The sequence below is a fragment of the Triticum dicoccoides genome, chromosome 7B (assembly GCF_002162155.2).
Source record: "Triticum dicoccoides isolate Atlit2015 ecotype Zavitan chromosome 7B, WEW_v2.0, whole genome shotgun sequence".
Classification (NCBI taxonomy): domain Eukaryota; kingdom Viridiplantae; phylum Streptophyta; class Magnoliopsida; order Poales; family Poaceae; genus Triticum; species Triticum dicoccoides.
The window spans coordinates 658,150,732-658,162,964 of NC_041393.1; the positions used below are offsets into that span (position 1 = coordinate 658,150,732).

Below are 12,233 nucleotides of genomic sequence, written 5' to 3' on the forward strand. Positions count from 1 at the left end.
TCATAGTCACCTAATACGTGTTATGATCCAGCAAACCCCGGAGTGACAATAGTCGGGACACTTCCCGGTGATGACCGTAGTTTGAGGAGTTCATATATTCACTAAGTGCTAATGCTTTGGTCCGGTACTCTATTAAAAGGAGGCCTTAATATCCCTTGGTTTCCAATAGGACCCCACTGCCATGGGAGGGTAGGACAAAATATGTCATGCAAGTTCTTTTTCATAAGCACGTATGACTATATTCGGAATACATGCCTACATTATATTGATGAACTAGAGCTAGTTTTGTGTCACCCTATGTTATAACTGTTGCATGATGAATTACATCCGACATAATTATCCATCATTGATCCATTGCCTACGAGCTCATTTCATATTGATCTTTGCTAAGTTACTTTTCCGTCGCCACTGTTATGATTGCTACAAAACTGCTACTATTACTTTTGTCACCATTATCGTTACTTCCATACTACTTTGCTACTAAATACTTTGCTGCAGATATTAAGTCTTTCAAGTGTGGTTGAATTGACAACTCAGCTGCTTATACTTGAGAATATTCTTTGGCTCCCCTTGTGTGGAATCAATAAGTTTGGGTTGAATATTCTACCCTTGAAAACTGTTGCGATCCCCTATACTTGTGGGTTATCAGGGGCGAAAGGGTACACATGTCTCGGCCCAGGTCACTGCACGCAGCCAGGGCCGAAAGTTCCAGGCGGGACCGGAAGTTTCGGACCAGGTTCCGGGGAGGGTCCAGCCTAACCAGAGAGTTGGCATGGTGGGTGCTAGGCTGACATCCGGGAGCCGAAAGGTCCGGGTGGGCCGGAAGGTCCGGGCCAGGTTCCAGGCAGGTTCTAGGCTAACCAGAGAGTTGGCACGCCCGAGCTTGTCTGGGTCATCGTCGGCCGGAAGTTCCAGGGCGGGCGGAGGTTCCGGGGCCGGAAGTTCCGGGCTGAACAGAGAGTTGAGGCTTGTTTCTTCTTCTTCAGCTCTCGGCTCCATGGCTTGTGCGTTGTACCTGATCACACATAGGGTCTCTGACTTAGGTAGCAGCCATGTCTCACTCGAATGTAAGGGGAGCTCAAGTAGGAGCGATGTCACCTCGGATTAAATAGCATGTGCTCGAGCTCTTGTCATGGGCCCACTTGGAGCTTGGGTAGTCGAGGTAGTCTCCATGTGGATAACCGTGGGATGCTCCGCAAGTGTAAGTCAAAGCTATAAAAGTTTGCGTCCTATTTTAGAGGTTGGTCTAGGACTCTTTTTAGAAAAGTTAAAAACATTAAATCAAAAAAATTTGAAGGACGAGAATTTGACAATCATTGTACAATTTCACCTCAAACTACAATATGTTCCTGAAAGATCATACACGCATGTAACTTCGGAGTAAGGAAATGAACAGTTTTTTCAAACATGTAAATAAGCTCATAAAACAAACTAAAATACAGGAGACACTACGAGGAAATAGGTATAATTTGAAGGAGATCTATTTTGTTCACAATCATATTATATGGCGAACCAAGGAAATGGATTAATGATTTCTGATGGCTAATATGAAAAATGGCACACCCTAACTCATGACTTTTGTACCGGGCATAAAATTAGATTACACTTTCTTATTTCTTAGCGACCAAGAAACACACATAAGAAACTATGTATGGTAATTAAAAAAAATCCTATGATGAATTTTAAATTTATGTATTGATCTTATATCATGTAAGAACGATACATATGGCGACTAATATGGTACTTTAGTAAGTGCATAATAATCATTCACCCCACAAATTAAATGCCATTATAGATTTCACCTGTACATGTGATATTTTGTTTCCCATAATATTTGCGGTTGTTATAGGACCGTACAATTTCGTATATCATATAATATGAATAACCATGGACCAATAAATTTGTTTCTCATATGTAAGATTAATTCTTAGACACGTTCGAATAATTAAAGACGATGCCCTCGCATTTGCGAGGTCCACCCTGCTAGTTTTTTTTCTAAAAGAAACACATTTTCAAAAATTATTCTCGCTTTCCAAGAAATTTTGTGTTTTCAGGAAAACTTCACAAATTCAAAAAAGCAAGTTTTATTTTTTAATATGTTCGTGTGTTCAAAAAGATGTTTTCATTTTTAAAAATTGTTCGTGTTTACAAAAGATGTTGGGATTTAAAAAAAATTATGTTTTAAAGATCTTTTGATTTTTTAAATGTTTGGATTTCCAACGTTTTTCCAAATTCCAACAAGTATTATGTTTTAGAAAATGTCAGGATTTTTAAACAATATTAAAAAATTCTAGGAAAAATCCAATTTTCATAAATTATCCAAAAAATAAAAGTATGTTTGTGTTTTTTACCCTTTTAAAATGTTTTTTTTGGCAAAAATGAACGAAACAATAAAAATGCTATTGTACCCGAAGTATTAGGGATGGCGGAATTAGAGGGGCGGGGTGCTTACCGGGGCGGATGGCGAGGGCGATGGGGAGGACGAGATCGACGGCGGCAGACAGTGAGGAGGACGGTGAGGCCAACGGGGACGGCGAGGACGATGGTGACAGCGGCGACGAGAGAGATGTGGGAGAGCGAGAGTGACTGTGTGTATATGGTCGAATGGGAGTGCGGGAGCGAGTGGATAACGTTTTACCGCAATGACGGGTGTGCCTGGATGCCCACCACTGCTACTTGTGGCGGGAGTTGTTATGCACCCGCCACAGCTAAGTGAAGTCCATTTTTTAAATCTTTTAGACCATGGATATTTTCCATGATTAATGCAATTTGTTTCTCGTGGGCACACCGCTGTGGCAGTTAATGGGAAGATTAATAAATTTTTTCGCCAACGGTAGAGGATCCCATTTGCTCGCTCCTCTTTAACTTCGCCCGGATGCGCTGTCTTGTATTCTCTCGAGGGCTTCCTCAGCAGGCCATATTAGTCCTATTGTCTCGCACCTCATCCCGGAAGGGGTGTCTCATCTTCAATATGTGGATGATACAATTACCATGGTCGAGCTCAATGACTTATGCCTTGCTAATCTGTAATTGCTTCTTCTTTGTTTTGAAGCGCTTTCATGCCTGAAAATTAATTTCTCTAAGAGTGAAGCTCTCGTCATTGGGGTGACTGAGTCCAAGGCTTTGAGAGCTGCCTAGCTGCTTAATTGCCAGCATGAGTCATTCTCGTTTAAGTATCTTGGTCTTCCTATTGCTCCCTTCAAATTGCACGCCAAAGATTTTGCTCCCCTTGTTGCCAAGGTGGGCAATCGGGTCATGCTATGGCGCGGCATGTACAACTCAAATTCTGGCAAGGTTTTCCTCGCCAATGCTTGCATTACTTTCCTCCCCACGTTCACCACGGGTTTCTACTGTCTCACTGATGGGATTCACGTGGGTTTTGAGAAGCACATGGGTGCTTTCTATCGGAACGCCGCTGACAATCGTCGTAAATACCATTTGGTCAAGTGGCAACACATCTGTCGCCCCAAGTCCTTCGGTGGGTATTTTGCATACTTCCATCATGAATAAGTGCCTAATTATCAAAAGGTGGTGGAAGATCTTCACAACTGGCCCTGGCTCTTTGTGGTTTGCTTTACTGAAAAGTAAGTATTTCCCTAATGGCAGTCCCCTCTTTGTTCGGCCTCTGGTGGCTCCCAGTTCTTGCATGACCTGGTTAAAGTACACGATGATTTCAGAGCTCACGTGAAGTTTATGATGGGGAATGGATCCTCTGTTTGGTTCTGGCTTGACTGGTGGTGTGGTGATTTGCCCCTTGCTGTTGCTTTTCCTACCTTATTTTTGTATTGTTCGTCTCTGAAGATCTCAATCTCTGAGCTCTCTCGCACGGGTTGGGACCTAGATCTTAGGATATCCCTCTCCCCTGAAGAGTTGGCTGACTGGCAGCTTCTTGCTGCACGTTTCCTCGGTGCAGGAAGATTCTGTAGGCTGGCCTCATACTTCTTCTGGTAAATTCTCTGTCAAGTCGCTCTATGGTTGCCTAATATCTCGTAGCACTACTAATAAGTTCAAGCCGGTTTGGCACACTATGGTGCCACCCAAGATTAAGATCTTTTTGTGGCAGGCCATCAGAGGCGGCTTACCGGTGGCTGATCATATTCGTAAGAGAAATGGCCCTGGGTCCGACCCTGTGCCCTTTGTAATTCTTTGGAGAACTCGGACCATATCTTTTTTGGTTGTGTTCTTGCTAGGCTAGCCTAGTCATCTATTTGTCAGTGGATGGGAGTGTCCTGGGCTCCGTCCTCTTCCGCTGAGCTTAGGCCTCTAGCCTCCGGCCTGTTGGGACAACAAAAATGACTTTTCTGGGTTGGGTTCCCAGCGTTATGTTGGGCGTTGTGGACCACCAGAAACAAGTTCGCTATTGAGCATATTTTTCCTAACAGACCGGCTGACTTCTTGTTTGAATATGTTGATCTTCCTGTAGAGTGGGAATTATTGACTAAGGAGGCTGACTATGACGCTTTGGAGGAGCTGATTTCAAGGGTTCGTACGTCTGCTTCTTCCCTGGTGCAACAACATGGCGTTTCTTGAGGCTCCGCTCTGGGTATCCCCTTTTCGCTGTATCTTTTGGCTTGTTAGGTTGTCGACCTACGTGCCGGTTGTTTTGGCCTGCTGCCCTTGTACTGTTTAGACATAGCCCTTTTGTGGTCATTGATGTGGTTGTGTTGATGCTACTCTGCCTGGTGGCTTTATTTATAAAGTCGGGCGTATACCTCTCCTCTAAAAATATCATTCAAAGACGACGATAAATCATCAAAAAACTCAGCTATCATCGATGACATCTAAGAATTTTTCGAATCTTGTGTCATCTACATGAATCTGCGAGCACGTAGACTAGTAAACATGAACAAATTTGGGAAAGTATACATTAAAGCAGGCCGTCGAACATATCGTTATTGGGCTGGTGAGATGTGGCATGACTGCCGTGGGAGATGGAGTTGACGATGAGCGGTACGCCGACCTCCTCGGCAGGCTGAGGAAGGGACATATGATAGTGGTGAGACGATGGTTGTGGTCGCCTGGATGACAGGAAGCATGCGCAGGGCTGCTATGGCGTGTGGTAGGGACGGGAAAGGGCCGACAACAACAAGCTATGAAAAATGGCATTAGTCTGGGAGCGAAGGGGGCAGCAAACAGTCGTGGAAAGGCGAACGCGTCTTGAAATATCCCTGGCGCCAAACTTTTGGTGGATGGAGTAAGCTTCGTATTTCCTCCCCCAACCTTCAAATATGAAGGTTGCCGGGTTGTATCTATAGGGAGCTCAAAAAGTTATAACGACGGAGGACGAGATAGCAAATTTGCTAGACCTCATTTTTCTTTCAAAAATGTTATCATGACGTTCGCCTCCGATGTAACAGACTGTGCTAGAGTTGCTCTTAGATGCCATCCGACGGTGCCCAGTTGATAAGGGGGGTACTAATCTAGTCGGCCCATTCTCCCCGAGTTGGGCTGATGAGCCCTCATTCGTAGTCAAGATGGACTCCGGAGGCCGCATACAGGAGGCATGATCAAGACTGCCTCTCCCGAAGACTTGACGTATACTTCAAGAGCCCTGTCGTCGCCTAGCTCTTAGCCACCGACCTTGTAACCCTAGATACCCTTCCTGGCGTGTATATAAGCCATAGGGTTTAGCCCGTAGATGGGACATCAACACAAAATCATCCATCTAGCCCTAGAGTTAGACCACACATTACGATATCGAGGTAGATCAACTGTGTACTCAGTACCACTTCATCGATATAAACAAGAGTAGGACGTAGGGTTTTACCTCCATCAGGATGGCCCCGACCTGGGTAAACATCGTCTCCTTTGTTTCTGTTACCCTCGATCCGAGATCCACAGCTCGGGACCCCTTACCCCAAGGTCTGCCGGTTTTGACACCGACACCATCCTTTGGTCCTCCTTGGTAGAACAATGCAATCTGCAACACTTATTTTTAAGGAAGTTTTATTTGAGAGAGGGAAGAGCTACAAGGAGTGTAAAAAACATTTTATTACAAGAAGTAGATGTTTTATTTGAGGGAAGAGCACTAACTACAAGGAGTAGAAAAATATTTCATTGAAAGAAATAGAAGTTTTATTTTTGAGACAAGTAGAAGTTCTTTCTTAGCAGTAAGTATTTTTTTGAGAAACTACACCCTATATTAAATGTAAATGTTCATGGGATACAGATAATATCAGGCAAAACGAAAAGCCACGCATGGCGCCCGGTAGGAAGAGAAGAAGCTGCTTTGGCTAGTACACGCACCTCTCCATTATGTGTTCTCTTCTCGTGGATTCATTGAAGATCCCGAAAGTACCTCCATTGATGCTTGATCTCCTTCAAAATGGCAACATATCGGCAAGGAGCACCGACATCAATGTTGGCCCCCACCATTTCTTTCTTAGCAGCACCACCATTTCTTTCTTAGCAATGGCAACATACCTCCGTTGGAAGTTCTTTCTTAGCAGTAAGTTTTTTTTTTTGAGAAAACTTTCTTAGCATATTTTTCGAGGGGGTAAAAAAATGCTAAGAAAGTTATCTAAAAAAAAACTTTCTTAGCAGTAAGTAGAAGTTTTATTGGAGGGAAGAGCACGGAAGGAAGAGTGGGCCGGCTACTGATAAATGGGCTGGATGAAGCCCTAATGGGCCAGCACATATCATGGCGGTCAGCGGCCACTCCTGGTCCCGAGCGATTGATTCGATTCCCCAATGGAAATCGAATCGCCGCCCCCCTCAAACCCTAGTTAGCTTCTGCCGCCGGCGACGTCGATCGCCGTCGAGCATCTCACACCTTCTTCTTCCTCGCGGGTGGCAAGATGTTGGGCGAGACCCAGCTGCCCGTGCCGGTGCAGATCGGTCGGAAGCGGCGTTGGAACAAGGACGCCGACGTCGCCGCCGCCGCCAGCGACGAAGAAGGTTCCCGTCTCGGCCCTCCACCCCCTTTTCTTCTTCTTCTTCTTCTTCTTCTTCTTCTTCTTTCCAGTCCCCCCTTCTGTTTACCATGGATTTCTCGATTGCTGTACAGCCAGCGATGTTGGCCCCAAGGAGCAAGCCCCTATGGACATTGCAGCTAGCCCAACCGGCGACAAGGAGGAGGAGATTGGCACTTCTTCGATGGTCTCAAATGTGGTGGAGGAGGAAGTGACCGAGGAGCCTGAGATTCCAATGTGGGACAGCGATGACGATGGTGGGGTTACGCGCATGACAAAGGCCGAGCTCCAGGAGCTTCACATTGCCTGCGTTAAAAGCTTCACCGAGTTGGATCCCAGGAAGAATCTTTGGGTCCATACCCGCTTCTGCAGCTTCAGTGTAGGGGGCTTCGACCTCGATAGAGAGTGTGAGTAGTGCACTTACACCCATTCCATTCCATTCGTCTGGGTATTGATTGAGCATGCAGCGACTGATGAGTGCGGATTTCACTTGAGTTTCTTCCCTTGTTAGGAGACGATAAACTAGCCATACTTGTTGGCTCTGACTTGTGTCTCTTGCCCTTCATTTGCAGCTAAGTTTGGCCTTGGGCCGCCGCTTTATGACAATCTAACTCCCAAGTTGGAGAGGTACATGGCGTCGTTAGCCGTCAATGTCATTTCCGTCAAAGTAATCGAATCCGACCGGGGTTATCCAATCAGCGTATATGGCACTGTTCTTGCAAGGGATACGATTGACTACAGATGTGTCTATCTCTTTAGACGTGCAAGGGAAGATCACCAGATCATCAACTCCAAGGTCCATTTCCTATTTCCTTAGCTTTGACTTAGTCGTATATACTGATCGAATCCAAATATTGTTGTCCTCTTCTAATAAATATGCTGTATACCATAAAAGGTGTGTGTGCTGATTTCACTATATGATATTGTATGATTGCTGGTGCACTAGTGAGTAGGTACAATGGTCTGCTATCCTATCAAAACTTTCTTGACCAAATACAAACTGGAATGCAAGCAGCTCCATTCTTCAATATAGTTTGCTAAAATGTGCTAGGTTTATGCCCTGTACCCTTCGGCATTTCTTGTATATGTACTTGTTTCCTTGTAAGAATAAGTCCTGATCTGCCAGCATTATGTGTCGGTGTTTATTGAGAAACGTTTCTTGTCATTCTTGGTTGCAATTACCACTATTCACAAGCTTAACATCATATTGGATACACTTTATGTTTGCAAAAATGGTTTGAGTTACCATTTTGATTGAAAACAATGATAGCTTCATGATGTAGCTATTGCAGCTTACTGTTTATCTCATGATGTAGCTACCTTTCTCAGCTCTCATGATGTAGCTATCTTTCTCAGCTTGCTGTTCTTGCATGATGTCCAAGCTATGTTTTGTCAATGTAGTAGTTCCCTAGTATACACCACTCTTTCATCAAATTTGGTGCATTCTCATATATCTATTAGATTTCTCCATTTAGTTATTTTCACTTGTTCAAAACTTGTTGCCTTTTAACTTCATGTAAGATTTAGTTGCGTATTTTCTACACTGGTCTGATTAATTGCTTAACTTCGTGTGAGTTCATGTGAGCTTACTCTACTTACTACATAGAGACATATTTGGCGTATCTTAAACTATTTTGCAGGATGAGATGCTAACATTGATAGGTCCACGGCGAGGATTAGTTCAGTTAGATAATATTTATTTTGAGTTGAATCTGAGGGTGAAGGGTGATGCCGGCGACGAAGATTTTAGCAAAGGTGTGGTAGTGCTCCATGTTGGTCCCTATGATCCTAAACCAATCACAAGGGTGCTGAGTAGTTGGCTGAGCAGAGTGGAGTTGGTGCTTGCAACTGTTGAAAGTCCAGTGGCAGCTAGCCTTGAAGTCGAAGTTTTGAAAGGAGCAACACCTTTCAGTGGCAAAATATGTGCTGGCACTAGTGAAAACCCGAAGACTCAGATGATTGTGTATGATAGCAGAGATACGAAGAGTGGCTCCTCTGTTGTGTTAACTCGCAACCTCGTAGCTGTCCCTGATCCGGATGATGAAGAAGAAATTGGTGTCTATGTTCGTTTCCTTGATGATGACAGCGACGTCGATGATGAGGATGCAGGCACCTTGGTCAAGCTAGCATACCCTGCTGAAGAGCAAATTTGCTGTCACGGCACCTGGGAGCTGCAAGTGAAGGTTTCGTGGACTGCCATCCTGTGCAAACCAATGGCAAAACATGTCTTAACAAGAGGGACCAGTATGCCCAGAGATTATACTTGCCCGAAGTATGCGCCTCTGTTCTGATTGGTCGTGCTCTAGAGTTTCTGTTCCTGCCAGCTTCAACAGATGAGACACAAAAGCTCGATTTGAACAAGCCCCTCTTCTTTTGGACGACTATCACTTCTTCCCTGAGCTGGTGCTTGATGAAGGGCGCTGCGCCCACTTTTTCTTCTCAGGCTTGATTTCCTTGTTCCTCATGAGAACACGGACCAATTTGACTAACTAATTTAACTCCAGAGTATCCCACTTGTCCTTGTTGACAATGGCCACTGACATTTTCTGCCAAAACTGGAAGTACTGGCTGTACTCCTCCTCAACAACATCATCCACCTCCTCCTCACCAAGTCGTTTCGTCACACAGGCCCTCCATAGATCAAAGCGGATTGCTTCTGAGATCACCACCATCGGAAGGGCCAATGGTCCTGCAGCAAGAACCTTCTGGCCTTCTTCGGTACCATGCAATTCTTCAGCCTTACTCAAGGCCGCGATGCACCGTTTGGATGCCAGTCGCCCAACCTTTATGGCATAGCCCCCAACTTCCAAATAGTTGCAGCCGAAAATGAGCTTGACTTTTCCCACTCCATCCTTGGGGTTGTAGCGCAGCTGGCTTTGAGGAGGAAGCATGCTGGTGTCAAAGTCGCTGAACAAGTACCACACCTCTGTACAACAAAAAGATGCAACAAGTCAATTCTTTACTGTCTTGGTAACATCTTATGAGTCCAGAATGCCAAACAAATAAGGTAGACAGAAAAAGGCCAAGATAGTACTCCCTCCGTTCCCAAATATAAGTCTTTTTAGAGATTCCAACAAATGACTATGTACGGAGCGAAATGAATGAATCTACACCACTGTTTTAAATAGCCCGCTATAGCACGCTATAGCGTTTACAAAAGGTCTTGCGCTAAGAGACTTTGGTCCAACCAAATGAACAAACATTTTAAATAGCGCGCTATAGCTTCGCTATAGCACGCTATAGCATTTGGAAGAGGTCCGCCGCTAAAATGCTTAGCGCGCTATTTAAAACTATGATCTACACTCTAAAACATGTCTACATACATCCGTATGTTATAGTCCATTTGAAATGTCTAAAAAGACATATATTTAGAAACGGAGGGAGTAATGATGAAAGAAACAGCGGTAACAAGAGGTTTGCCATTTATACTTTCCATCCACAAAATCTATTCTCCTTTTTTATTATTATTATTATCTAGCTCAAGAATTCTGTAGAAGAAATGCAAACTAGCTGACACAGAAAATCTCAGGTTTTCTCTGCAACGTCATAATTTCTACTCCCTCCGTCCGGAAATACTTGTCATCAAAATGAATAAAAGGGGATGTATCTAGATGTATTTTAGTTCTAGATACATCCCTTTTTGTCCATTTTGATGACAAGTATTTTCGGACGGAGGGAGTACCATCTAAACGATGATTACTGACAAGGCGTTACTCAATAAAGAAAACAATATTGTTGATCATTGTGGGCCAGATCTGAAACGAACCATCTAGACCTACTCCCACATGGGCTAACAACTTTCAAAAGATTTGATCACTGCTATGAGTTATGAGATGGAAAGTAGAGAAACACGATAAGACAAGGTACAGAATGAACATGCAACAAAATGAGGGCTGTCATGCCATGCCGTTAGTGCCACCAATACTGCTTCATTGAAACTTCATATTTCTGACCGCTACTCTGTTTCAGAGTACAAACAAAGTAATGACCATCTCTTGTAGCCACTGTAAGGGCAAGAAAAATAGCCAGGGTCTGGAAATCCTAAGACATTTCCACCTGCCAATGTTAGAATGCCTGGGAGGCCTAAGGTTCAGAGGAGGGAAGTTGGCAAGGCACCTAAAGGACCTAATCTGAGGCAGTGTCGACAGCAAAGTGGGATGCACTTTATGCGGCAGTACAACACAAAATGCAACAACTTGCCAATAAACATAAGCTACAAACAAGCAGAATTGTAACATAGGGAAATCATCCATATAGAATGAAGCTACTCATTACTCAACCTGGAGGCCCAAAAGAGAGTTATGTCAGAATGACCAAAATAACAGTATGCTCAAGCACAAAACATATCAACTGCTCCAGTCGAAGCAAGGAAGAATATTCAAAGGTAAATAATCTGCAAATTAGTAACCTTCAACATGGAAGCCGACGAAGTACAAGTCAAACCATCTATAGAGCAGTGTGACGACTTTTCCTTGATGCTCGGGTTCCAATTTCACTAAGAAAGTCCCATTTTTTGGAGTGTACATTCGACCCTCAAATGTCAGTGGCTTACACGAAAGATGGGCTCCTTGTTGATCTCACTTTCGTTTAGCTGTTTGATTGCTGCCTCGATTTTTTCCATCATAACCACATAATCGCCTTGGAGATTTGAGAATTGCAATGTAAACATGTAGGATGGCTACAAAAGCAAGAAAACGGGAATTTGAGATGTCTTGCATTTCAAATTGATAATGTACTACTTCAGAAATTAATGCAAGGAGCATCCTATAGGTGCAAACAAGACACTTTGTACCAATAATCATAATAATGTAACAAAGAGAGGTGATTATTATTTTCATACCTGGGGTTCCTCCAAGGCAATGCCTTTACCCTTGGCTTTTGATTTAGACATCTTCAAGATCGAGAGCAAGGGAGTCCGGCCGGTGAGGGTGCGAGGTAGGATCAAATCAATCACTAACAGTGGGCAGGAGAATCCCCCTAAAAAGCTGCATTTTGCCTGAGGAGAGAGACGGAGGGGAGAGGGGGCGAAGCCAGGGGATGACGACCGGAGAGGGGCTAAGATTTGGGGGCGGTGGAGCAGGATCGACTCAAGGGCGACATTGTGTTGGGCCAAGGAGGGAAGGAGGGGAGGAGGAAGAATATGGCAAAGGTTGGTGAGCGGTAGCGCCGGAGCTAGCGTGGCGGGGCGGTCAAGTCCTTGTACGGCGTCGGCCACGTCATGGTCGGTGGCGGATGGAAGCGGTGGGGTAGCGGGGCGACGGCGAGAGGAGGAGGCTGGCCGGCGAGTCAGGGGACCGCAGCGGCGGCGGCGGGGCTAGCGTG

The 12,233-nt window shown here is 44.6% G+C and overlaps 1 protein-coding gene across 1 annotated transcript; it reads left to right on the top strand.

The window, feature by feature from the left end:
• The first annotated feature begins 6,692 nt into the window (after window positions 1–6,692).
• On the top strand, window positions 6,693–9,827 carry LOC119340108. The gene is made up of 4 exons (XM_037612014.1): window positions 6,693–6,897; window positions 7,007–7,318; window positions 7,484–7,707; window positions 8,552–9,827. Exons 1-4 carry the CDS (start codon window positions 6,798–6,800, stop codon window positions 9,200–9,202), a joined length of 1,287 nt encoding a protein of 428 aa, XP_037467911.1. The 5' UTR covers window positions 6,693–6,797; the 3' UTR covers window positions 9,203–9,827.
• Window positions 9,828–12,233: the final 2,406 nt, after the last annotated feature.